At 44.3% G+C, this 27,730-nt stretch overlaps 1 protein-coding gene across 2 annotated transcripts in view; it reads left to right on the top strand.

Annotated features, from left to right (window-relative positions):
- The first annotated feature begins 1,814 nt into the window (after window positions 1-1,814).
- Mtap (methylthioadenosine phosphorylase) overlaps window positions 1,815-27,730 on the top strand; it is a 40,971-nt gene continuing 15,055 nt past the window's right edge. The window contains exons 1-4 of one of the 2 annotated variants that reach the window (XM_028773349.1): window positions 1,821-1,907; window positions 12,406-12,492; window positions 16,118-16,176; window positions 19,684-19,851. In XM_028773349.1, coding sequence (XP_028629182.1) covers window positions 1,875-1,907; window positions 12,406-12,492; window positions 16,118-16,176; window positions 19,684-19,851 — 347 coding nt within the window. In that variant the 5' untranslated portion in view covers window positions 1,821-1,874. Of the gene's footprint in view, window positions 1,908-12,405; window positions 12,493-16,117; window positions 16,177-19,683; window positions 19,852-27,730 lie in introns of both variants that reach the window. The other variant, XM_028773350.1, reaches the window with a different exon arrangement.

Raw genomic sequence — 27,730 nt, 5'->3', positions numbered from 1 at the left:
GATTTACCCAATAGGCACAAGGACATTAAGGCACACAAAAAGGCAGGTAATAAATATCACTTAGTGGCTCAAGACAGGGCAAGATAATTTGGTTCTGGGCCTGCAACTTTTCCAACTCTCCACAGTCACTGAAATCCTGATCAGTCAATCAACCTTCTAGAATGTTATGTAGATGATACTTTTTCTCTGAGAACTTACTGGGTCCCATTTTGGCCCTGGTTTGGGCCTTGAGGACAAACCTGAGCCTGTCTTGAGTTTTGAGACCTATCTCAGTCACTTCCGTACTGGGGTGACTAAACAAGACCCATTTGGCCCTGCCTCTGCTCAGCTGTTGCTGATGTCAAACTTTGCATTTGGCCCTGTCAGTCACCCCATACCCTCCGTCACCCTTCCCGCTCCCTACGTCATCTCACCCCACCAAAACTCCCCCTCTCTATGCTCCAAGTTTATATAGGTGAGAGGCTGAAGCAATAAAGTTGAGTTCCTGCTTAGACAAGACTCCTGGCTGGGTGTGTTTCTTTGGGCTGCTGACACTCACCATTCTGCTCAGCTCTGGAGAGACCCAGACCCGGCTTTAAGGAGCCGACAGGAACTTTCAATTAACACTGCTGAAAAGAAAAAAAAACAGAATTTCCTTCCTTGATTCCCTTCCCAACCACAGAGTGATTTGTACCTTTTCTATATTTCAGGGAGCATCCTTAAGATAGCTGTCACCCAGGGTTGGAGGGATGGCTCAGGGGTTAAGAGCACTTGTAGAGGTAAATTCAGTTTCCAGTACCCATATCAGGCAGTTCACAGTTCCCTGTTACTCCAGCTGCAGGCTAAATTCTGGATGCGTGTACAAACACACACACACACACACACCTGCAGGCATTTGTGTGTGCATACATATAAATGAAATAAATTAAGAAAAAAGAAAAAATAAGATAGCTGCTGTCCAGCATTTTGTTTAGGACGGCTTGTACCATCAAAGGCTACAATGAATCATCCTAGTAGAGAAGGGTTAGGGCCTCTCAGAGTGAGTATCCAGGAGAAAGGTCGCTGGGGTCAGAGTGGGTCCTGCTGGTATGGCATCAGGAAACACAGGTCCTGATTCTGAATCCTGCTGTATTGTATGCTGCCCTGGCATAGAAAGTTTTAATTCTTGCTTATTTTATTGGGTAAGGATTGAAGCTAGGACCTCCTTGGATGCTAGATAAAACACTCTAGTGCCGAGCTAAAAAAATACCTAGCCCTCTGTTCCTTTTTTAGATACACTCTTAATATTGCTCAAGATGGTCTTGAACTCACCCTGTGGCCAAATAAGACTTTGAACATATCATACTGCTGACCGGGATTACAAATCTGCACCACTAGCCATTGTATAAAGGATATTTTAAAACGCCCCTCACCTGGTAGCACCAGGCTGGGTGTTGGGGAGGGTCCTGCCTCCTTAAAAGCTTCCCGGCAAACCGCCCCAGCCCTGCTGGAATGCGGCAGGACCTGGTTTTACAGCCCTGGCCACTGAGGCTGCCAAATCACCGCAGAGCTGGCAGTATTGCGCTACCTCACCAAGTTCTTGTGAAACAGTTAAAAGAGAAAGTGCCAAGCACGTCCTAAGTGGCTTCACTTCTACTTTGATCATGGACGAGCCATCAGACTGCACTGTAACAACAGAAGTCCCGAGAAGCCGAAAAGTCTCCAAAAGGGACGCGAGGCGGGAACCTGATTTGAGGAGGAGGGTACCAGGAGAGCAGCCAATCCCGCGCTCCCCGGGAGGAAGAGGAGGAGCCAGAGCCGGTGGACCCCGCACTGCTCACTCCCGCGCGGCGCCGGCCCCGCAGTCTCCTCCCGGTCCCGCGCCGCAGCCCGCCGTGGACTTCCCTGGTGCAGACATGGCCTCGGGCTCCGCCTGCACAGCGGTGAAGGTGAGATCACCCTACAAGCTGCGAATGGGCCACCCCTGCTGGGTTCCCTCTCGCCCCTCCGTAGGGACCGCGCCTCCAGGCTGTGTCCCCAGCCCGAGCGCCCCCCACCCACAGCTCAGCAGAGAGGGACAGGGGCGCGGCACCCCGGTGTTCCCAGCCTTTGAAGTCATCTGCATTCGGGGCCCGAGTGGTGGTAACCAGGACTCTGATGAGGAGTGGGGTGATGGAGGGGGGACTGCGCCCCGCTGCCACCCTCCTTTAGTACCACTCCCCCCTGGAGATGCTCCAGGCGGGAGCCGACGCGTGGCCCAGCTTCTGCGGCTGCTGTGCGGGTCCCTCCAGCCTTACGGGACTTGCGCTTCCGCTATCTTGACTCGGCCCACGTGGGAGAGCTGGCACTTGCTCTTTTGCACGCTTCGCCCCCCCCCCCCCAAACTTAGATTTCCTTTTGCTTTGTTTTACCTCGGCAGCGCAGAGCTGTAGGAGCTCTGAGACTTTTAAATACTGAAACGGGAGTGTGGACCGCTCCCAGCCTGGAGGCCTCTATCTTTAAACTGCTTTGCAACCTTGAAAGTTAGAGCTATTTTCTTAGGCCTCAGGTCCCGAGAGATCTGGACACAAGGGACTCTTGTGCAGCGGGAACAGCTTGCCAGAGGAGAGCATGAGTTCTGAGAGTCCGGGTGAGCCTCCCCTGGGTCTTTTAAACACATCCTGATTGATTAGTAGAGAGTGGAATAACGGAGCACAGGAAAAATTGGTTGGCTAAGTCCTTTCTAGGCTGTTTATTATTAGCCAAGAACGCAGTTAATTTGATTCACTTTAGGAATTTCCAACCCGTGATACAGGAAGTGCACTGTTTTCTCCAGGCATCCTTTCTGATTGCCTGCAGTGCTGTTTGACTCCCTTGCAAGAGGCCCATCTCTGGATTTAGCCTGCAACCTGCCTGGGCTTTGTATACTGGGGCCTTGCAGGGCTTCATGAACCACTCAGGATGAGAGGAGAGGGTGAAGTTGCTGCACCCTGACACACTGACCAACTTTTCCCCCCCCAATTATGAAAAGGATTATTTACATTTATAGAAAGCCACGGTTCCAGTCAGCAGGAACGGGGCAGAAAGGGTCTTCATGTGCAAGGTACAAGGTACAGCAGATACTTACGTATAAAGTGGGGATTTTTATCATATTTTAGGCTGGAAAGGCTAGAAATATAGTGTCTGTATTGGGTATGATTGAGTTTTTAGGAGTGGAGATAATTCCAAATGTCCATGGGTGTGTTATTTGGCCATACTTGAACTTTTCCCCTAACGGCATATTTTAGGAGGGGCCAGATGTAGTAATTTGTTCTTAACTGAAAAAAGGGTATCTTGGCATGTAAAAATCCAAGAAATGTCACTGAGGTAGAGGCCTATGATTTGAAGGTAGATCTGTGTGTCATCTCTGACCCACAATGTGAGTAAAACCAATATGGCTGGTACTTCACACTTAATCATCCCAGTCAGGATAGTGCTATCCGTGCGAGGACCAGCATATCTCAACAGACAGAATTTGCTTCGCTCTGGTTAGCATCCTGCCCGACACACCGTTTCCCTGCAAAATGAATGTGGTCTGCTTAAGAGCAGAAAGAGCTATGTAAATATTGAGTGATAATGTATTTTTTTTTATCTTGGCAAGCTTTTGAAATAAAATTTAAGAGATATAAATGGTGCTAGGCATGTCTGCTGAGTTCTCTTTAAGATTGCAACAGGTGAGAGCACTGCTGATAAGATGCTGGCACCATATTCTACAAACTGCTAAGGCAGCATCCCTAATAGAAAAGATGAAGGGTCCGTATCCAGAGTGGAATAACCTGTAAAAAGGATATCTTAGCGCTAGAGTGAAGTGGCTCAGCCTCTGGAGTGCTTGCTGCCCAAGTGTGAGAACATGAACTTGGACCCTCCACACCCATGCCGGGAAGGAAGCTGGTTGCAGACACAGCATCAATCCTGCCAACAGAGAGGCAGACAGGTAGACTCTTGGAGTTGAAGACTAGCCAGCCTAACCAAATTGGTGAGCTCATGATTTGATGAGAATGCCTTTCTCACTGAAAGACAAGTTAAGTTTAACTGAGGAAGACACCTGATGCCTACCCCTGGCCTTTGCACACACATACGTGTGTGTACACACTGCACACAGACTGTATTTTATCTGTACATCAGGTAAGAGAGGTGGATTGTTCACTTGAGATCATAAGACCATGCAGATTCTTTCTTACAGATGAGAAGCTGGAGGCCTGACGGATCAACTAAAGTGTCCTGTACAGGTCCTAGATAATGACAGGCTAATGCCTGGCATTCCCAGCAAGTAGATGCAAGATAGTTCTTGGACCTGAAACAATAGTTTCATTTGCTTTACTGTGAGTGAAGAGGAAATAGGGGGCATGGCCTGCGTGCACACACAGGCTACCACTTCTGCAGAAAACCACTGAGCATTGTCCAAGTCTGGGTGTAGGAGGCACATTTGCGTCTGGCAGGTGGTACGTGGCCTGACTCACTGCACCATCCCATCTGTTACTGAAAAGCAACCATTTTATTCTATATCCTCAATGAGAATATTCCCACACTGGACCCCAGAGGCCTGGCCTCCTATCTTCTGTTGGCAGTGGACTGTCTTAGGGCAGTGAGCTGTAGGTCCTCTGCTAGAAGGCCAGTGCTGATCACAACTACTGTGAGATGCTAGACTTAAATACAGTTAACATGTCCCACACCCAGCTCAGTGCTTGCTCCGTTAGTGCTAACTCTGGTACCTTCCTTTGCAGATGGAAATATTACCAGGGGGTTCAAGTTTAAATTCAGTACCGTTGGTTTAAGAGATATGATAGACCTTTCCGATGAAAACCATCCCGTTTTGTGTGGGCAGTCTAATGTTCATCATCTCAATGTAATCTGTCTGTCTACTGGCAGAATCCTACCCAAAAATACTTATTGGAAACCTGCCAGGCTCTGAGAATATACAGTTGAGTGAAAAACAGTGTCCTTGTTTTCTTTAAGTTTGTCTTGTATTGGGGCATAAAAGACCTTTAGGCAGTAGTTTTTAAAGTCTACAACCAGACTGGTTGTTTGAGGAGATGGGGTGGCTGGAGGTGATTAAGTCCTGGTTATAGAGCTTCCTTGTTGGCAATATCACCCTTATAAAAGGCATCAGGCCCTGAGAGCCACATGGTTCTGCCGTATTAGAGACCATGTACAAACCCAAGAGCTCTCCTTGGTACTAAATTGGCCATAATCTTGGGTTCTCCAAGGGCCTGCAGATTCTGAGAAAGGTGTTTATAAGTCTGATTTTATTCTACTTAGGCACATCGAAGACAAAGTCATAGCTGAAATGATGATAAAAAAAACCTAAGATTATAGTGGACAGCTAGGACTGAGGAAGAATTGAGCGTGAAGGCCTTGAAATAGAAACGTCTGTGCCTGTGATCATGAGAATTAGTTGGGTGTAGACCTTCAGGATATAAATCACAAGAATTTGCTAGCACCCCAAGGCAGAGAGTTTTAAGCTAGCCTTAAACTATGTAGAACGCATAGTGAGTTCTAGGTTAACTGTGGCTATACAGTAAGACCCTATCTCCAAAAAAAAAGGATTTGATTCTAAATGCTTTGGAAGCCATTTAAGGATTCTGAACCGAGAGTAGTGTCTGATTTATATTTTAAGTGATTCCTTGGCTACTCTGTACAGAATTGCCTGTACTGGGCAAAGGACAACATCTGGCCAGAAGCCATGGCACTTGTGCCAGCTTGGGCTGGCAGCCATGGAAGTAGTGAGGCTCTGCAGGCAGAGTAGAGATAGGATGTGGGAGTATAGCAAGAGGGAGAGGGTGTTTCCTGTGTCTGGTTCCACCCGTAAAGGTTCGGAGGAACCCTTTGCAAATAGAAGCGAGGAGGCTAAATACAGGATTCCTTCCACTAACGCGTTTCTGATCAGGCGCTAAAACATGAGGTATGAGTGGTCTCTTCACTACACCAGCAGAAGAGCTGCAGAGCACGTCCAGGTTTAAAGGGTAGAAGATAAGTGGAGGCAGCAGGAGGCAGAGGCCGAGAATTAATAGGAGGACATTGCCCAGGAGGACTTCAGAGAAACATGTCCAGGTTTAGCCATGGGCTGGCAGTGTGCTTGATCAGACAGAAGGCAAAGCAAGTCTTTGGCATCTGGAGAGGGAAGGGAATTTGGAGAGCTGCTTCAGTGACCTAAGTTATGCCCCTGGTGAGTTTCTCCTCTGGGAGACAAGAAAATAATGTTGATCGTGTTTAGGTGGATAAAGAGGAAATATGGTCCCTCTGTAGGTCAGTAGTAGACTCCAACAGTGGTATTAGGAAGACAGCAAGTCTGAATGTCCTGGTTTGGAAGATGGCTTTTAAAACTCTCTTCTGGACCATCTGGAGCATGGTTGGTTGCCACCGTTCTGTAAGATCGTCTGGAGCTTTGCAGCACACAGAATCTGTCCTTAGCCTCTCCCCAACAAAGTGCCAACAGTATCTCCTCCCTCCTGTGGCAGACATATGTTACATACTCTCAGACACTCTGAGGAAAGCGATTTGGTTAAAGACCCGTAGGCCATTGCCTGAGAGACTGCTTGGTTACAAGAGATGGGAGAGAGAAAGACAGGGAAGTAAGGGCCTGAGCTGCCTTGAGAAAGTTACTTGTCCTTCTTTGTGTTTTGCTAGGAGTGGTAGGATATGGAACAGAAATGGATATCACATAGTAGTCTATTTGATTTCCATGCTGGTTCTACAAGCTAATTAAAACTGACCCACATAGGAAAAAATGAGGTAACCAACAGATAACATCAATGTTTGTTCGTGATGGACCCAAGATCCTTATCTCAGGTAGGAAGTTCGTTGGTTTGACTCCACTGATTCTAGAGACATTCGCATTCTTGTCTACTTGCTCTATAGTCACACCCTCCATCCACACAGGCCCTTCTCCCTCTTAACTTCCTGTTCTCAGAGCCCTCTGGATTCCATGGAGGGCCCCTCCAGATAGTCCAGGATAGTCTCCCATCTCATCTTAATTTATTTACATGAAATAATATTTATAGGTTTTGGGGTTGGGATGTAAACATCTTTTTGGAGGAACCTCTTGAATATCCCCTGAGAACCCACATGCTAAAGATTACAGCCTGTTATGCTGTGGGGAGATGGAACAGATAGGAGGTCAGCTTTGTTCTGGAAGTTAAGTCATGTGAGGCATGCCGTTAGCACGGGTATTGGAACTACAAATGCCCATTTTGCTTCCTTGCTGCTGTGATTTGAGTAGCTTCCCTCTCCCCTCCTCCATACCTTGTTATTCTGCCTCGCCATAGGGCCCGAGTGACCACAGACTAAAACTTTGAGCCAAACCTTTCCCCATTATGGTTGGTTTTTCTCACATATTTTGTCTCCCAGTGACAGAAAGCCAGGTGACTAATGGAAGGAAGGGCTCTTATGCAGCCTGACATTCAGCTAGCTCACATTGTAGAAATTCCTTTAAAGCAGAGCAACACACTGGAACCAACAAACAAGCTTCGGATGAAATGTATGCTTGCCCGTTAATCAGATCTTCTGCAGTTTGGGACCTGACATTTGGCAAAAGGGGCTGCTGATACCCATTGGCTGAGTAGCAAGGAACTTAGGCCACATCCTGCCCTTATTCCACAAGCAAAAGAGACTTGGAGGGAACACAGTGAGTTTTGAGGAAGATGCTCCCCAAATAGTTGATTTTAGGTGTGAAATGTACTAGCTTCAGGTGCCTAGAGCCTATTCAGATCTTCCAGGCCTTCCAGACTCCTCTGACTTTTGTGACTGTGTTAGGTTGCTAGGATGGCCTTAGCAGAGCTCAGTGGACTGGAGAGCCTGCTCAGCCAACAGTACCTCACAGTACTGGAGGCTGGTTGTCCCAGATAACCAGAGTATTGCCAAGAGGATTGGTTTCTTCTGTGATTCAGGGTGGCCGTGTTTTCCATATATTTTGACCCCCCCCCCAAAAAAAAATCCTCAAAGCAAATAAGAGGTATTTGAGGCAAAATGAGCTGCACCCCAGGAACATGGATAGAAGTGGCCCCAAAGAAAATGTCCCAGTGTATCTGTCAATGGTTTCATGAAGTTTATTTTGTTACAGGATAAAATTCAAATACATTGCTGAGAACTGAGATTAGACAACGTACAGCAGAGCAGAAGTCTCTCAGATTCCGTCTGATGACCGTCTTAGCTTCCCACTGCTAGAACTTAGTGGTCTGCTAGACCAGAACATTCCAGAAGGTTTCACCTCCTGGTAACTAGGGTATTAGATAAGACAGTGTCTTATCTGTGGGTGGGCAAGAGAGCCAGTGGAATGGTCTAAGATTTAATCTGGACCTGCAACAATCCAGAAGTTCTAATCAGTCCTTCAGCCTTATAGAATCTTTAAGCTGGGAGTGGCATCTTCTCTGGGAACTTCAGTGCACAGGCTCCTCTTGGGTGTATCTGTCTCTCTCTGTTGCAGTGTCTTTTGGTAAGTGTGCCAGTTTTTTTTGTTTTGTTTTGTTTTTTTAGGTTCTGCCCTGTCTCTAAATATACTCAAGTACTGAGCATCACGACATCCGTATATAGGTTCGGACTGGGGCAAGCTATTATTAGTTTGGCTCATAGGCATTCCCTGTGGAGAAAGCTTACTGTCTTAGTTAGAGTTTTACTGCTGTGAACAGACACCGTGACCAAGGCAACTCTTATAAGGACAACATTTAATTGGGCCTGGCTAACAGGTTCAAAGGTTCAGTCCATTATCATCAAGGCAGGAACATGGCAGCATCCAGGCAGGCATGGTGCAGGAGGAGCTGAGAGTTCTACATCTTCATCTGAAGGCTGCTGGCAGAATACTCACTTCCAGCCAGCTAGGACTAGGACTAGGGTATTAAAGCCTACACCCACAGTGACACACCTACTGTAACAAGGCTATATCTACCAATATATACAAACCATCACCCTTACTTTGGGGATATGTTGTTTAGTTCATATTCTAGGTTCTGTACAGACCTCCCAGGCTCAAGCATTTGGCCTCTTGGTCCCCATAAATCTGGACTTTGTGGTTTCAGTGGGATCCTGTAAGACCACACACATAGTATTTCCATATTTGTTGGTGCTAACTGGAGCTGAAGGACTGAAATCCCAGATAGGGATTGGGCCAGATTCCACCCCAGCTGACTTTCCTCATCTTGAACTTGACATACTCAAAAGCTGCCCGTCTTCCTGACATGAGTTCATCTCAGCTGTTCTGTCTTTGGTGTTTTGAGAGTATATCTGGGAGGCAGGGCATACAAGGCTCAGAAGGATGGTTCCTGAGATCAGGTGAGGTAGGTGAAGTCCTGGTTTTGAGGTACCAGGGGAAGTGCATAGGGTACCTTGAAACAGATGGGTAGGTAATATCTCCTGTTTCAGGGAAAGTAGCTGTAAACAATGTCACAGGCATTCTTTTTGAGGTGACTGGTGGGAAATTGGGGAGAATTATGAGCAATTAAATGTGTCCCTCTTTCAGAAACCTTTGTTTGTGCAGACTTCCTGGATGTACAGAGTTGAACCATCAATTCTATCTCAGCACTTGAACCCATTTTTAGGCATTCTAGAGTTACCTGGATTTGGGATCTAGCAAGGTCTTCCTGCCTCCTAAGTATGGATGGCGGATATGTCAGTGGCTTCCTGAATCATTGTTCTCAACCTGTGGGTCACCACCCCTTTGGGGATTTCATATCAGATATTTATTTACATTAAGATTTATAACAGTAGCAAAACTACACTTATCAAGTAACAAATAATTTTCTGATTGGCAGTCACCACGAGTCAGGAACTGTATTAAAGGGTCACAGCATTAGGACTGTTGAGAACTACTGACTTAGATGCTCACCCAGCTACCCAGAGGCTCTGTATAGTGTGTTCTGTCATCTTGAGCAAAAGCTTGTCCTGACCAAGGGTCAGTCTCTTCCTATCGTAGAGACAGTGACTCTTTCTAGTAGACTTTGAGCTCCTGGAAGACCCCAGAGGGTGTTGGGAGTTGCCACCTGGTGCTCAAGCCGGCAAATAGCGGTGCTACTCTTTGTTTGTAAAGCAGGGCTAATACCTTAGGACCTCTGTAAGAGTGTCTGAAAATCAGAGTGAGGCCCATGAAGCATTCAGCATGTGAATTTTGGGAGCTTCATCCAGCTGTAGTTTGCCTCTGCCACCAGCAGGTGGTGATGTTGGCCACATATTGGCACTGCAGGCCGCTGAAGGCCCTGTTCCCTGGTGTGGCAGTATAGTATTCAGTTGTCACTCTGGTTTCCTCTAGCAGGTTTAGGTGTAGATGTAGGTTTCCATTAACAATGCCAGCCAGCTGGATGACTGGGTGGGCTTTGTAGACTGCTTTGGCCTTCCTGGTCAGTTTGATTTCGTGACAAGTATTGTCCACTCCTTGCTGAGGGCTGAGCTACCTAATGCAGGCCCATCTTGTTTCTGGGAGGGTTTGGACTGGAGCTAAAGCTGGCAAATAAGGGAGTACGAGTTTCAGGAGCTAGCCTGTTCCAGTTGCTGCTTTTATACTGTACTAGTTTGCTGCATTCTGAGAGTGATTCTAAAACAAAATGAGATCTGTTTTGTATTCAAGCCTGAAAGTTCAGTGTTGACTCAAAATCTGAGCTACTGTGGCCTAGGGAACGTCTTGAAATGACTGAGAAAACTGGTCATAAATAAAAAGTTTGAAGGTTTTTATTTGTTCAATTTTGGCTTTTGTTTCATGTTGTATATATAGCTCAGGCTGGCCACAGGGTCCCTATATACCAGAAGACAACCTTGAACTTTCCTCCTGCCTCCAAGCATAGTAGCTAAATTTCCAATGAGTCGGGTGATGATCATTTCGTATGTTGCTCTTTCTTTTTTGCCCAGTGTCAGGACACGGGCTGGACAGTCTGTTAGCCCAGGTACCTGAAAGATACGATGGAGAAGCCATGCCAGAAGAAATGCTAGAAGTCTATAAAACGGAGTAATTTTATAGATGTGTTGATCTTAAGCATATTGAAGGAATAACTGATGTTGATTTGAAAACACCAATATATTTATTGGTCAGTCTTTCCTATTTCGTTGATATGAAATACATCTGCTGTAAATTTCAATAGTGAACCACAAGGTGGCACCAAATGTCAACTGTTTCAGCCACCAGGACCTGTAAATCGGCCGCCATTCTACAGCACAATCTCACAAACTCTTTATTTTGGAACTTTACTCTGTCGAGTCAGAAACTTCTATTTTACTTTGTTGTTAAAATATTATTCAGTGAGAATACGTTTATACCTTTTCATTGTAAAAAGTGCTAGGGTCGTTTTCTATGAGGTTTCTTCCAAAGTCCCATGTTGTGGCCTGCCATTGACCTGTTTTAAGTCCTGTCTTCTTTAGGGAGTCAACACAGGAAAAGTTTCGTAATGATAATGTTACTTAACCTTTTAATGTTAAGACTTTAATATTCGTCTTTGTAATTGTTCTTGTTTGTTTCTTAGACTTTGTTAGATCAACTCAATTTTTTTTAAAGATTCATTTATTTTTATTTTATGTGCATTGGTGTTCTGTGTGCATGTGTCTGTGCACCATATATGCCCTTTGCCCTCAGCAGCCAAAAGAAGGTGTCAGATCTCCTGGAACTGGGGGACAGATGGTTGCGAGCCACCCACTGTATGGTTGCTGGGAACGTTCTTAACTGTTAAGCCTCTCTCCAACTCCAGGTCAACTCAAAGAATCGGGTTTCTTTCTCCACTTTTTCCAAGAACATAGATTTCCAGGAAGTCTCAGGAAACTGGAAAAAAAATGCTTGAATTTAAAAGTTAAAACTACTGCGAATAAGTATTTGAATTATACAATGTACGACGTGCCGTCTGCTGTTTATGTGTACATGTGAACAGCACTTTGACTTAGCAAGTGTATATGTTAGTGTGAGCTTGTCACGTCACTCCTCTTTAACCTGCATTCCCTTCCAGACGGTTATAAGAAATAAGAAAGCTTCTTATTTTATATCATGGTATAGTAAAAACGTGCCATTATCAAAGAAATAGGCCTAAGTTTTTATATCAAACTTTCTTTACTCCATTGAAATGTGGTAGAGAAGCAACCTTGACCAGAAAGTTCTTTCTACAACTTTGGGGCTCAATTTCTAACCTAAAAGTCACATTCTGTTTATTTGTGATTCAATTGGGAATAAATGTGGTGCAGTCGAAAACAGCGGCCTGTGCTTTGGCTATTTCAAGAATAGAGAAGATCATCGAGTTTTATTGTTTTGTTTGAGGTTTTTTGTTGTTGTTGTTGTTGTTGTTTTTGCTTTAATTCTTTTTAATAAAAGGCCTTTACAGGTTTACCATTCTTCAGTAATTTTCAGAGTTGCTTCCCTTTGGGGATTGGTAGGAATAGGGGTGGAGCTGTAAATATGGTTAAGTATCTTTGCTTAAATTGAAACATGACCAGATATGACAATCTTCTTTCTTCTCCTTTCTCCCCTAGATTGGAATAATTGGTGGAACAGGCTTGGATGATCCCGAAATTTTAGAAGGAAGAACTGAAAAATATGTGGAGACTCCATTTGGCAAGGTTAATGCCCAGCTGACAGAGTGCTTTGGCTTTGCTTATTACTGGCTTGTTTTGTGTTTTTGGGTTTTGTGTTTTTGTTTGTTTTGTGTTTTTGCTTGTTTGTTTGTTTGTTTGTTTGTTTTACTAAGTTATTCTCTTTACATCCTGATCAAAGCTTCCTCTCCTTCCTCTGGTCCAGTCCTTCCCTCTTACCTGGCCCCCCCACCCCAGTCCACTCTTTCTCTCCTCTACAGAGGAAGAGAGCCACGCTCATCAGCCAGCCCCAGCACGTCAAGCCAAAGCAAGGCTGGGTGCATCCTCTTCCATTGAGGCTGGACAAGGTAGCCTGGTTAGGGGAAACAGATCTAAAGGCAGGCAGTATAGTCAGAGATAGCCCCTGTTCCCACTTTAGGAGTCCCACATGAAGACTCAGCTGCACATCTGCTACCTATGTGCAGAGGGCCTAGGTCCATCCCATGGACCTCTCTGGTTGGCACTTAAGTTTCCATGAGCCCCCCCATGGGGCCAGGTTAGATTCTGTAGGTTTTCTGGTGGTGTCCTTGACCTCTCTGGCTCCCTGAATCCTTCTTCCCCCTCTTCCACAAGATTCCCCAATCTCCATTCAGTGTTTGACTCTGGGTCTCTACATCCGTTTCCAACAGTTGCTGCATTAAGCCCCTTTGACAACATTCATGCTAGATTCCTATCTGCAAATATAGCAGAATATAAATAACACTGTCAGGAGTGGTCTCCTTCTTATGGCATGGGTCTCAGGCTGGACCGGTCATTGATTTTTTTTTTTTCCCCTTCCCTCATATTCTGCTCCTTCCCTCACCCCTGCATATCCCGTAGGCAGGACAGATTTTGAGTCTAAGGTTTTGTGACCGGGTTGGTGTCCCAATCCCTCCATTGGAAGTCTTGCCTGGGTACAGAAGGTGGCTGGTTCAGCTTCCATATCCCACATTGCTAGAAGTCTTAGCTGGGGTCACCCTCACAGGTTCCTGGGAGTTTCTATCCAAGGTTTCTAGCTCATCCCAGAGATGCCCCCACCCCCAGTTGTTCCTCCTAGTACTCTCTCCTCCGTTTTCCCTCCACATGGTCCCTCCTGTTCCCATCCCTCCCACCTCCCTGCACAGTCCACCCCTATACCTCCCTCCATGCCTAATCTATTCCCCCTTTTCTCAGGTGTGACCCCCGCTGGGCCATTCTTGTTATTTACCCTTTTGGAGTCTGTAATTTGTAACATGGTTATCCTGTACTTTATGACAGATATCCACTTACAAGTGAGTACATACCATGTTTGTCTTTCTGAATCTGCATTACCTCTCTCAGGATATTAGTCTCAGGTTCCATCCATTTCCCTGCAAATTTTATGATGTTCCTAATTGCTGAGTAATATTTCAATCTGTAAATGTACCACATTTTCTTTATCCATTCTTCAGTTGAGAGATATCTAGGTTGTTTCCAGTTTCTGGCCATTACAAATAAAGCTGCTATGAACATAGTGGGGCAAGTGTCCTTGTGGTATGGTGGAGCATCTTTTGAGTATATGTCCAGTAGTGCTATAGCTGGGTCTTCAGGTAAATCTCTTCCTAGTTTTCTGAGAAACCACCAAATTGATTTCCAAAGTGGTTGTACAAGTTTTCACCCCTACCAGCAATGAAAGCTAGAACATCCTGCCGACATCCTCTCCAGCATGTGCTGTCACTTGAGTTTTTGATCTTCCGTATTCTGACAGGTATGAGATTGAATCTCAGAGTCATTTTCATTTACATTTTCCTGATGACTAAGGATATTGAGCATGTCTTTAAGTGCTTCTTTGCCATTAGAGATTCCTCTGTTGAGAATTCTAATTAGCTCTGTACCACATTTTTTAATTGGGTTATTTGGTTTGTTGGTATCTAGTTTCTTGAGTTCTTTATATATTTTGGATATCAGTCCTCTGTCACATGTGAGGTTGGTGAAGATCTTTCCCATTCTGTAGGCTGCCATTTTGTCCTTTTGACTGTTCTTTGAAATAAAAGACTTAGTGATTCTTTGGATTTCCTTGGTGTCTGTTGTTATGCTCCCTTTTCCTTTCTGGTTTTGTTAATTTGGATATTTTTTCTCTGCCTTTTAGTTTGACTTAAGGGTTTGTCTATCTTGTTGATTTTCTCAAAGAACCAACTTTTCGTTTCATTGATTCTTTGTATTCTCTTTGTTTCTATTTTATTGATTTCAGCCCTGAGTTTGATCATTTCCTGCAGTCTACTCTTGGGTGTTTGCTTCTCTTGTTCCAGAGCTTGTTTCCTCTTAGTATTGCTTTTGTCCTTTTGGGTATGTTGTGCATTCATTTTCATTGAATTCTAGAAGGTTTTTAATTTCTTTATTTCTTTGACCCAGTGCTCATTGAGAGAGTTGTTCCAATTCCATGAGTGTATAGGCTTTCTGTTGTTTCTGTTGTTGAATGAAGTCCAGCTTTAACCCATGGTGGTCTGATGAGATACAGGGGTTATTTCACTTTTCTTATATCTGTTGAGACATGCTTTGCAACCAAGTATATAATCAATATTGGAGAATGTTCCATGAGGTGCTAAGAAGAAGGTATATTCTTTTGTATTTGGGTGAAATGTTCTAGGCTGGGGATTGGGGACAAAGAGTGTCACCTGGTTGTTGCTGCTGTCGGCAGGCCTCTGGGAATCTACTGGCTTGATTTTTAAATCAAGAGTAACAGTTGGTTTTGTGTGGACAGCCTACAAGGCCAGAGGTCCTAAGGTTTTGTGTGGACAGCCTATAAGGCCAGAGGTCCTAGCACTGTATTTCCTCAGCTGATGTGTCCGTAAGACTACAGGAGACCTGAGGACATGGCTCTTGAACACACATGTGACTTCTTGGTTTACACTTCTAGAAGTCAAGATGTTCATTCATTTTCCATTCAAATCTGTTTCTAATTTAGAGCCCAGGTCACACCACGGTAATTTGCTAGACAGGCTGGTGACTGACTGGATATGAAGTGACGTTTTCTGACCCAGATGAGCCATATAACATTGTCCCGCTGAGGCTGTGTGAGTAGAGTATCCACATTCCTAATTCCACATTGCCTCTTCCAGTCACTGGCATTCTTCTGACTCTCTGAAAAGAGCTTGCAGCAAGCCACGCCCTCCTTTTCAGCTAAGGTCTTCACCTGCCCTGGGTTCTTCCAAGTCCTTTCCCATCTCGCTCTTACCCGTGGGCTTCTTACTGACTTTGGTTCTCCAGTTTTACCCTGTGACACTTCAAGTCATCCCATGGCCATCTTAGGCCTGGACATCACAAACAGGCGGTTCATCACTGAGCTCTTGATGCCCCCACAGTGTTTTCTTAACCCTTCAGCCCTTGACTTTCACACAATTTCTTGAACCACCCAAATGCCACTGATACATGCGAAGTCTCCTGGGGCACTTGCTGCCGTCAGAGCCTGCCAAGTCCGTGCCAGCAGAGAGCTCAGTCAATATTTATTGACGATAGTGTTGCTCATTAAAAATCTAAGCATCGTTCCCTGTGCTGTATCTTCAATCTCCCAAGTTTCCACCGATCTGCTGTGCTTTTTAACGATTCTAATTTTTCAGAACTGTTTGCATGTTTTAAAATTACTAGGTTGTAACTGTCTACTTTTCATTGCACGCAGCCGTCTGACGCCTTAATTTTGGGGAAGATAAAGAATGTTGACTGTGTACTTCTTGCGAGGTGAAGTATTTTATGTTGGTTTTTCAGTTTTTTATGTTTAAACATGACTACTTTGGGAGAATTTAAATTTAACTTAAAGTCTGGGGACAGGTAATAAAATAGGTGTGAGTTATATGTCTCTACACGACCCTGTTTATCACACGAGGCTCTACGATAAGTTTAGACTCGGTTTGTAAAATTGTCAGTTGACTGACACTGAAGCTTAACAGTTTCCTTTCATGATCTTCTTTCTTCCAATAATCGGGTAATGCGATGCTTTGTCCGTGACAGATCCTTGTGTAGGAGGAGCTGTATTTCTGTGGAGGGGAGGTTTTGGGTCCCTGAACTAATGTGGGTTACTTGTGCTTATCTACTCGCTCCCTAAACAGAGCTAGCTGGGTACACCGCTGCACAGAAAGCACCCTGTCATTAGGAACTCCCCTGATCACTTGTGGCCTGCAGGCAGACTCTCTCAAGCATGTCAACAGGTGGTGCCTTCTAGAAGGGTTTCATGGTCTAGTGGTGGGGAACGAGTCTCAGGCCAACCCACACTTAGATGTATGGATTTTATTATGTAAGACATGGAAAGGGGACTTTTCAAAGCTTTGTCCACAACAGTGAAGTGGAAGGTTCTTGGAAGCCAGCAAAATTAAAATGGAGTTGTTAGTCATCCCCTCATGGATTTCAGACAAGTCTTCTTTGGCCTGTAGTCATTGCTAGAAAACTGCCTAATTTTTCCAAGATCGAGAAAGAATCCATTGTTTAAATTACACAATGTTTGATTTCTTCTGGAAAAACCTACTGAAAGCTCTGGAGGCTAGCACCAGGAAAATGTGTACATCTCTGGGTAATGACGGGTCCCACCTCCTTAGACTTCATCTGTGAACTCAAGTGGAAACCTGAGGTGCCCTGTTGGTCCGCAGTTTGTTAGCTATCAAGAAAAGACATCGAAAATTCTTTTTAAATAAGAACAGGGTGATACTGAGGTATTATTTAACAGCTCTGTAGAGCACGTAGCCATTTCATTATGGGTTTACAGCTGGGGGCAAAATTCTGGCTTCCAGTGGGCTGGGTGACTTCTGGGAGGCCACAGGGAAAGTCAGTGAGAGAGCTTTGGACCAGTATGGTTGCCCACCAAACAATGCCTGCATATATTTCCACTCTTCTAAATGTGACTACTTGAGTAAATAATAGTACTCGTGTAGGTGTGTATTCAAATATGCATATAAATAGATTTTAGTGTACTTTCCAATACTGAGTAATTATGTAAGTTATAAGCAAACCTTTTAAACATTGAACAAAGACAGGTTTGTGTGTTACTTGCTTCCAGTGTATTTCTGTCTTATCTCAGGTAAAGAAATGAACTCTTGACAAAGCTACTTCCGATAGGACATCACATGTGTTAGTTTTTCAAGAGGTCCAGATAGTCTGGGCATCTATATAAAATATTGCTTATAAGAACATAAAAATGCCATGTAACCAATGTGAGTTTTAAAATTAATTTTAATTTACTTCTATTTATACACATTAGTACCTTGCCTATATGTATGTCTGTATGAGGGTGTTTGATTTTTCTGGAACAGGTATTACAGACAGTTGTGAGCTGCCACATGGGTACTGGGAATTGAACTTGGGTCTTCTGGAAGAGCAGCCAGTCCTCTTAACCACTGAGCTATCCCTGAAGCCCCCTCATATTAATTTTAAAACTTGAGCCGTTTATAGCTATTTACTTGAGTTTCCTAAATGGGGGTGGATTCTCAGGCTCATGTCTGTGTGTTTCAGGTGCTTAAATGATTTTAACCAAATGCATGTTTGTCCAACAGAGTGATATTTCCATGAAGGTGCTACTGAGGAAGAAAGACAAGGGCATTGCCCTTGGGGCAGATTGTAGTTGTAGGGGTCGACCCCAAGGAGACCTAGAGGAAGCATTAGTGTAGTAGTTGTGTGCGGTGTAGGTGCATATGCTTCTTGATCTCGGCACTAAGATCTAAAGAGGGTCAGGGCCCAAGTGAGAGAAAGTGTGGAAGCAAAGAAGGCCTAAATAAACACGAAGTGGTTCCTAGAGGTTTCAGTAGTTAGAATGCTTGAGGTCAAGGAATTGGTTCCCCAGGGAGTTGTGGGGAATTGGTTCCCCAGGGGGTTGTGGGGAATCTTGCAGCCCTTTTCGATATGTTTAGTAACAATTCCTTTTTTGTTTGTTTGGTTTTGGTCTTTGTGTTTGGTTGTTTTGTTTTGTTTTGTTTTTAAGACAGAGTTTCTTTTTGTTGCCCTGGCTATCCTAGAACTCTTTCTATAAAACAAGCTGGCTTCAAACTCAAAGATCCACCTGCCTTTGCCTCCGGAGTTCTGGGATTTAAGGGTATGGGTTGCCGCTGCAACCACCACTAGTAATAATAATTCTTTAAGGGGCTTGTCATAGGTGTGATATGCATGCCATCTTAATGAAATGGCATTTAACCTGTAAACCCTTTGAAAAACTAATGCCTACTTGATTTGTAGCTATTAAATAAAATATGTCAGGTAATTATATTTGGAAAACTAATGCACTAACTTTAAGGAAATTAGAAACTGAGATGGCCACTCTTAACAGAAGAAATGCTTTATGTTATGCTATAGGTTTAGACACAGGTTTAATTGAGAAACAATTATATATAAAGCATGTTTTATAATATGTCTGTATAAATACTTTTGGACTAACATTCATTGCATTTTTATCTATAGAAAGATTTTTTTAAAACCTTTAAAATATTGGTTCCTTTTCTATAATTATTTTTAAAAACCCTTTTTGTCCAGTTGTTACAGTACATACAGTGCTACATTTGGTGTTCATGTCTTGTTCCCCATTTAAAATAAAAGCTGTGACGTCCTGGGCCTGTAGTTTAAGTTACCACTCTTCTGGAAAGTTGTGCTTTCTCTCTCACAAAGTTTACTTCTTCTTGACGAAAGTAGTAGCTCACTGGAGCGTTGTCAGGTGTCAGTGGGACAACAAATTTTTGTCATTAAAAATTAACAGTATATTGAACAATATGTTGAAAAATTAATCATAAGTTTTTCTTTAAAAGCAAAAAACCAACCAACCAAACAAACAAAAAAAAACCAGCCCTGACTCCAAGTACAGTCACACATAGCCTGTGGTCCAGGTCAAGGTTAGATCTACAGTTCAGGGATGGGCACTGGTGGTGTGCACCTTTAATCCCAACACTCGGAAGGCAGGACCAGGTGGGTGTCTAAGTTCTAGGGCAGCCAGGGCTACACAGAAAATCCTGTCTCCAAAATAAATAAACAAACAAATAAACAAAGAGCTTTGGTTCAGTTAAGCCCAGAACAGTGGTCATGAAAGAGCTTAGTCATGAAAGAGCTGATCTGTCGTCCAGAAGATCAGGAAGTCATAGGTGGAACAGTTTCCTAGTTTACTCGGTTAGGCAGAAGGGAGGCAGCCACCAGGAACTTAGTTTTGCTCTGTTTCTTTGTAACTGTTAAAGTTCCCGGCTCTGATGGCTGATGTCCTACTTCCTTCTCCTTCCTTAGACATGGCAGACAACACACCATCATGCCTTCAAAAGTCAACTACCAGGCGAACATCTGGGCCTTGAAGGAAGAGGGCTGTACACATGTCATCGTGACCACAGCTTGCGGGTCCTTGAGAGAGGAGATCCAGCCTGGTGACATGGTCATCATCGATCAGTTCATTGACAGGTAAGTGCTAAGTGGCCTTGTAGGTAGCCATATTCAGCTCCAAGAGATGATGTGTGGGGAACATGGGAAGAGGGGGGGAGAGCAGGACACAGAACCACTTTAAGCTTTTCATTGTAGGGGGTTGGTTTTGTTTTTTTTTCTTAACTAAACTGACAGATAGAAATTACGTATTGATGAATGTAATCACTGTATGTGGACATTACATGGTGATTTATATATATATCACCTGTCACTTCACATACACAGCTCACAAATTAGCTTGGATGCAAACATTGATTTTCACTATATAAAAGATAGACCATATCACCACACCACACAGGAGATTTCAACAACATACTCTTTCTGCTCAACTGAAATTTAATGTCCTTTGGCCAATTATCTCTGAAGCTTCTGGTAAGTGCCATTTTTCTCTTCAGCTTCTGAGTCCGGTTTAGATCACACGTGAGTTCGTGTATTGTCATCCAGTGTCTTGCTTACCTCACCTCACAAAATTCTTCCAGGTTTGTTCGTTTTGCTGTAAATGGCCATTGTCTTTTTTATGGTCGACTAATTTCTGTTGTCAATGTGTCACATTTTCTATACCTGTGAGTAGGTGTATCACTGGTTGTTGAAAAGTACGTTGTTCAGTCTCTGTGTGTGTAACATTTCTATATTTTCGCTTGTTGGCTTCTAATATTTGTTCCATTATGAGCTGATAAGATACAAAGAATTATTTCACTTTCTCGGTATTTGGGGAACAGTTGCTCTGTGGCTTGAAATGTGGTTTTTTGGGGAGACAACGCCATGAGCTGAGAAGAATGTGCAGACCTCAGCACATTAAAATGAGTGTCCTGGAGTCCCTATGAAGTCTGTTTCATCTGTAGTGTGATTATTGATATTTTTTAGTAGGTTAGGAGCCTGGAATGTGTCTGCTGATGAAACTCTTTACACCTTCTGCTATTTGTGTGTCTGTATCTTTCTGTCCTTTCTTTCAAATGAGTGGGCTGTGAATTTTAGTACACTCAGTACTTGCTGCATATGTATTCAGAGTCATTATATTTTCTTCATAGATTGTTTCCATTGTGAGCTTCTGGTAAATTACCATTTTATCCTCTGCTTCTGCGTGTACGTTTCAGATCCTACGTGTGAGTTCCTCCTGCTGTCTTTCTGTGTGTCTCATTTAATTCACTTGAAGAAATTCCTCCAGGTTCATCTTGTCACACTTGACTGTTGTCTTTTTTATCTGTTTACTGTTTGTTGTCCACTGGGGAAGGCGTGTGCACTTGTTAGTGACAGTTTTCCGTGAGTAGGCCTCTGCAGTGCTCAGCACCTACTTCTGTTCAGTGGAAAGAAGACAAAGCACTTAAACGAGATAAAGCAAAGATACCTTGCCAGGCAGTGGTGGCACTCACCTTTAATCCCAGCATTCTGGAAGCAGAGGCTGGTGGATCTGTGAATTCATGGCCAGCTGGTCTACAGAGCAAGTGCCTGGACAGCCAGGGCTACACAGAGAAACCCTGTCACTAGAAACAAAACCACAGATAGATATATCTGTAGTGAAGGAAAGAACTACAGGGCATACTAGGAAGGTAAATTTTAGTGAGATGAAAATATAAGGGAAAGAGAGTAGTGAGACACACCTTTAATACCAGCAGTTTGGAGGTTAGCAAGGGCTACATAGTGAGACCCTGTCTCCAAAAAAGTTTGCAGTTTGGGGAAGGTTGGGCACACAATAAAAGAAATCAAAAGAAAAAGTCATATGCTCCTTGCTGAAGATGTGGGGGTCTTTCCAGGTTTGGGAGTGAGTGGGAAGTGGGTACTTCTTGGATCCAGTCCAGCAAGTCAGATTGGGGTGGGGGATTATGGAGACTGAGCCTATTCTACCTTGCCTACCAGCATGAGCTAAGAAGTGACTGAGCTATGGCCATTAAGGAAGCAGAGCTCTGTTTATGCCAGTGACCTTGATATGTGACCCCTCGGAGGTAGACTGCAGTCCTTCTGGCTTGTCACAAGTGTGGGCTGCTCAGACAGTTGCCCTTCACTTTCAAGGTACTCTGTCCATGTTCCTGTGTGTATGACAAACCAGTGCTTGTAAACATCCCTGAGCTTCCATGTGTGAGGATGATGACTGAGCAGGCAAGCCATCGCAGGCGTTAAGTGCTTTGCCAGTCCTGGCCACACTAGTCTCTGCCTTCATCCACCCATGAGTCTTTACACAGTTCGTCTCATGCCTTGGAGATCCAACAACACTGTTTTTGAAAAGAAGTTTTTTTCTGCTTCCCCATGTAATGCAGATGATCACATCAGGGAATGTGAAGTCTTAACTTATATTGCTTATATATTAGCAATTGGAATTATAGATATCAAGTTTGTATGTCTATAAACTTACGTAAGTCACAGTCAGTTTCCTGGGCCTATACACGATTCAGGGGTTGGCTACTTGCTAAGCTGGTAAAAAGGAGAGAGTAGAGGGACTTGTCTAAAATGAAGGGGATTTTGATGTGCCTGACAGTAAAGTAAGACAGCAGCCCCCACTTAGGGCGTCTCCCATTGCAGCACCTGTAAATATGCTGGGAAGAGCTGACAACTCCTCCAGTGCCGCCTAGCTATGCAGAGCACTGCTGGCCTGGCTTTATACTGGACTCCTGGAAGGGGCTAGATTCTGTGCCTTGGAGCTCCCATGGTCTTCCCTTCTTTTTGGAAGACCCTCCCTTCTTCCTATCATGCGGGCTGACCAACTCAGACACAACCCAGGTCTAGATCCAGGGCTTAAGTTGGTCCACCCCAATATCTACCCCATCTATGGACTGCTGGAGTGTGCTGGTCCTATGGATCCAAAGCATACAGGATCTCCATGACACAAGGCAACAACAGGTTATCTGAGTGGAGTCCCAGTGAGGACCCAGTGTTGATGGTGGAGCAAAAACCAGAGGCCTGGAACAAGACCAATGACTCATTGCAGTGAACATTTGCAAGTAAAAATGTGTGGACAGAGGGGTATACGGTAGGACCCACTGTGATAGACTACAGTTTCCATGACAACATTTTTATTCTTTTCATGGGGAGGTTGCAAAGGTGGAGGGCAGATACAAAGGAACAGGAGATGTGTGAGATTGGGACACATGATATGAAATATACAAAGGATCAGTAAAAAGTTAATAAATAAATGAATAAATGATAAATACCTGAAGCATCTCCTCCAATCCTGAGAGGTACCTGGACTGATTACACAATCCAAGGACACACTGGCTTGCGTGCTGCTCTGATTTTCCCAGGATAGTCATACTCATGACTTCCCTTTGACTCTGTAGGTTGGAAAAAAAAAAAGATTGTTGGAAAAGAATGACCTCATTTTCTGATGAGGATTGCTAACCTGTTGGTCTCTTCCAAGGCTTTGTGTTTTGTTATTAGAGCAGAAATGTAGTGCTTCTGGGGGGAATCACAATCAGTGTCTTCTCACCTGTGCCCTCTAAGGTGTGAGAGGCACGACGCTTGTGAGATGCTCGTCATACCAAAGATTGAAAACAGATTCATACCATTCATATTAAGAATGCATGTAAGTCTTAATATCCCCAGTCGGTCTCCATGGTATTCGCTTCCTGCTGTCTTCAGTTTGATGAGTCCATTTCTTCTGCCTTGTAGAACGTCCCGATTGTCAGAAAAACCACAAGTGGTTAGACCTTTGAAAATAGAATCTGGTTCACATTGGGCCTTTGGTTTTTTTGTTGTTATTGATGATGGTAGTGGTGGGTTTTATTGTTGTTTCTTCCTTCCTTCCTTCCTTCCTTCCTTCCTTCCTTCCTTCCTTCCTTCCTTCTTTCCTTTCCTTCCTCCCTCCCTCTCTCTCTTTCTTTCTTTCTTCCCATCCTTCCCTTCCTTCCCTTCCTTCCCTTCCTCCCTTCCCTTCCCTCCCCCTTTCTTTCTTTCTTTCTTTCTTTCTTTCTTTCTTTCTTTCTTTCTTTCTTTCTTTCTTTCTTTCTTTCAACACACTCTAGCATTTAACTGTATCCAGTTCCCTTCAAGCCATCAAAGAGATTTGATTATATTGGCCTTTCTTACAGCATGGAGTCAGGCTTTCCACTAGTGACCTCCCATGGTTTCTGTTGTAATTTTGTTTGCCAGACCCCTTCTTGTTTGGCCATCCTGGCACTGGTAGTCTTGTTTTCAGCGTCTGATTTTCTCTGGGCACACCCAGCTTCTCATCTGTATTCTATTGGATGTGATGAATTTTGAGGGAGTCAATTCAAGAACACGAGAGGCTTTGTGTACAATATTGGTAGCCTGTCTTGTGGAGTGTCACACACAGCCAGTGTCACCAGGGCAGTGGTCTTCTTCAGCATACCCACCATGCCATTTTTTCCTGATGCTCATTAACAGTCCCTTTGAAAGGAAAAGGATTTGGACCTTTTTCTTGGTCCAAGAGAATTTCGTTAAGCATTTCTGTTTTAAAAGGACCTTATAGGACATCCAAGATTGATAATTTGAGGTTTGTCTCCCATGCTGCATGTCCTCATGTGTCACACTGCGTCACGCCTAGGCACACTGCTTCGGGAAGGCAGAATAAAGTCTGGAACTGGGGTCTGCAGCCCGTGTCTTCCTTCACCAGACCGGAAGGGGAAACAGCAGAGTCTGGGACAAATTCTATTGTTCCTTGCCTACTCTCTGGTTACCTGGGCATGCTGGTGTTCCACTGAGAGTCAGGAATGGGGTCCAGCAGTCTACCTTTCTCCTCCAGGCCTCTGAGAGCCAAGCAGAGAAGGGAAGGCAGAGCTCTGGACTAGTGGAACCCTGTCCGATTAGAAGCGAGAGCCAAGCGTACCAGAGGAGGGGAGATAGCCTTCCTCGGGGGTCTTTAGTTGTCGGCCCTTCCCACAGTGATCCCTAATGAAGCAGCTCTATGAGATGGACCTTGCTTGTTCATACTGGTTTATTTGATGGTGGATGTAAATGCATACACTATATTTGGGGTGAGTCAGGGGTTATAAGGGAAGGGAACATTGTTGACTGAAGACTCGGGGCTATCTAGATACCTCATTAGCTTGGTGTTATGCCCATGGTCCTCAGTTAGGTGTCCTGGTTACATGTTCCAGAACAGGGAGCACCTCCACCCCTACTGGTCTCAGTTCTCTGAGATTCTCGAGGTCTGAGCTAACTCAACCTTGCCAGGTCTTTTTGAATTTTTTGGGTTTTATTTGTTTGGGTTTTTTTTTCTTTGCTTTATCTCCCTTTATTTTAATTTTATGCTGAATTTATTCCCATGCCATGAGTTTTTGTTTCTTCTGGGATATCATTTTCTTCTGTGCAACCTCTTCTTCTGGCTTTGAAACAATCTGTTCCTTCTCAGTGGGGATCATCTCAGTGTAGCCCGGGGAGCTGGGGAGCTCATGTATGTATGGTTAATCCGGCCATGAGTTCTGTAGGTTTGTCAGCACATCTTAGGTTTCTTGTTCACCTAGATGTGTTCAGAAAATAGACAATCTACATCTAACCCCTAAGTTCAGCATTACTTTCTGCATTCTTTGCATGTGCAGCAAAAATTTAGCACTCTTTCTGGAATGGCACACATTGCTTCTTTAAAGTGACATCCTTCAGATACTTGGTGGCTTCTCGGCTATCCATACTCTCGCTGGCCTGGGCAATTTCTTGGATGTTCTTAAAGTGAAGACAAAGGTTCGAGCCTCTTGATTTGCATGATTTTATAGGGTTTTCTGGGTCAAGAGAGTATCGAACCATCTTCACAGGTCTCCCCTGGCCGCTTACAGGAAGAAGCCTTGCCAGTTCTTATAGCCAACTGGTCACATGGTCCTATGTGCCCTACACTCCTGTGGGTATTCTTTCATCCCGCCACTTGTGCGGGTGGGCAGTTGACACACAGGAGTCGGTGTAGCTTCCCTCCTGACTCTGGCTATGTGGATAACAATAGCTCAGCTGTTCTCAGAGTTCCGGTTGGACTTTTAGATAGTGTTTCTTCCTTGAACTTCTTGTGTGCTTTGATCCCAGCGCCTTTTGATCTTCAGCGTCACTTTGCCGCTTAGGGTTCAAGCAGCAAGTGTATGGACCCCAGTTGCTTGCTAAGGGTCTACAGTTACTTGCTCACCAAATGGTAGCAGTTCTTTTTACAAATGTCTTTGAAGATCCAGTGGCCTCTGAACCACACCGGATCTATGATGAGGTGTCTCATGAAGTCAGACACTTGGGATAGATGCCTCCTCCCTGCTGCGGTTTGGCAAGGGCCTTTTGTAAACAGGCCAGATTCTAAGAAGAGGCTTAGATGAATTTAGAAGCATAGTTCAGGTTGCTTAGCCTTTCTCTCATAGCTTATCAGCTTTGTAGCTTATACTTACTTTTTAAGGGTTCATTGTAGAGTGTTGGATAGGGTGCTTTTTCCTGGAGGACTCTGCTGGCTTCTCCCCAATGCTGAAACACTCTATTGTCTCTTCCTAAGTTTCTGGGCACACTTGATCCCTCTCTGTTCCGTTAGATACTGTCTTCGTTAAGGTTCCTATTGCTGAGATGAGAACACCATGACTGAAAGGCAGGATGTAAAGGAAAAAGTTTATTTAGATTACACACCCAGATCATAATTCATCTTTGGAGGAGATCAGGACAGGAATTCAAGCAGGACTGGAACCTGGAGGCAGAAGCTGACGCAGGGTCATGGAGAGGTGCTGCTTACTGGCTTGCTTCCTCTTGCTTGCTCAGCCTGCTTTCTTACAGACTCCAGGACCACTGGCCTGGGGATCACACCACCTACCATGGACTGGGCCTTCCCCTCAATTAGTGAGAGAAGAAAATGAGAAATTGCTTTACAATTGGATCTTATGGATGCATTTTCTCAGCTGAGGCCCCTTCCTCTCTGATGGATCTAATTTGTGTCAAGTTGACACACAAAACCAGCCAGTACAGATACTATTTCAGATCCTGTTGTCTGAGTAGAAGAAATGTAATCCAGTCATGCCATTCAAGAAGTTGAGGGCCCAGGGACAGGGACTTCCAGCAATTTCTCCATGTATCCTTTCTTCCTATGTCATCAATAGTTGCTATATCACTGAAGTCATTGATTGGACAGGAAGAAAGGATATGTGTAGAAATTGTGGATGTGAGTCCTTATTTTAAGCTTAAAACAAAATTCTTAGAAACAGTAACTTCTGTGACTCAAAATACCAGGTGAAACAATGCCTGTTCTTCAGTATCCTTAGCTGTTAATGTCAGAATTCTGGGGGTATTGGATTCTGATGTGCTCCTTCTCTTGGTTTTTGGTTTGGTTTTGTTTTTTGTTTTGTTTTCTTTTGTTTTTCCCCAGCTTGTCTTCTTGCAGGAAGAATAGGAGAGTCCTGGGTTTGCTCTTGCTCTGTGCTCTGACTCATCAGGAAAGTCCCGCAGTAAATACATGGGCTGATAGATTATGCCTATTTATTTCACCCTCCTAGAGACACAGCCCTGCCCTGGGCTTCCCCTGTGATGTCATCGTTTAAGGCTGTAGTCTTGTAGGGGAATGCTCTGGTGTCCGCACAGGTCTCCTTTCATCTTAGGTGTGTGGAGGTTCTAACGATTAGAAATGGACTCCTGAGCTCGATAACTTGTACCTGGGACCTCACCTCTGAGGAGGCCACAGCAAGAACATTGTTTGAGGACAGTCCTGGATACCCAGATTACATAGTGATACCGACCCTGTCTAAAACCAAAAAAGGAAGTCACAGAGACTCATGATGAAGAGTTTCCCAGGGGCCTTTGCATTGCTCCGTCCTGCTCCTCTCAGAGGCAGGTGTGGACAGGAGCATCCTGTTCCTACAGCTTCTTGTGTGTCTTCCTCACTCTGCTGAGAAAGTCATCTTCAGTTTTATAAGGAAGCAGACACTACTGCGCATACACTCCCTATGTGCCTCTGCCTTCCCTTTCA

Source organism: Grammomys surdaster, unplaced genomic scaffold (genome assembly GCF_004785775.1).
Source record: "Grammomys surdaster isolate TR1022 unplaced genomic scaffold, NIH_TR_1.0 225, whole genome shotgun sequence".
Classification (NCBI taxonomy): domain Eukaryota; kingdom Metazoa; phylum Chordata; class Mammalia; order Rodentia; family Muridae; genus Grammomys; species Grammomys surdaster.
The sequence above is the reverse complement of the archived record's forward strand: the minus strand, read 5'-3'. Positions and strand labels throughout refer to the sequence as shown.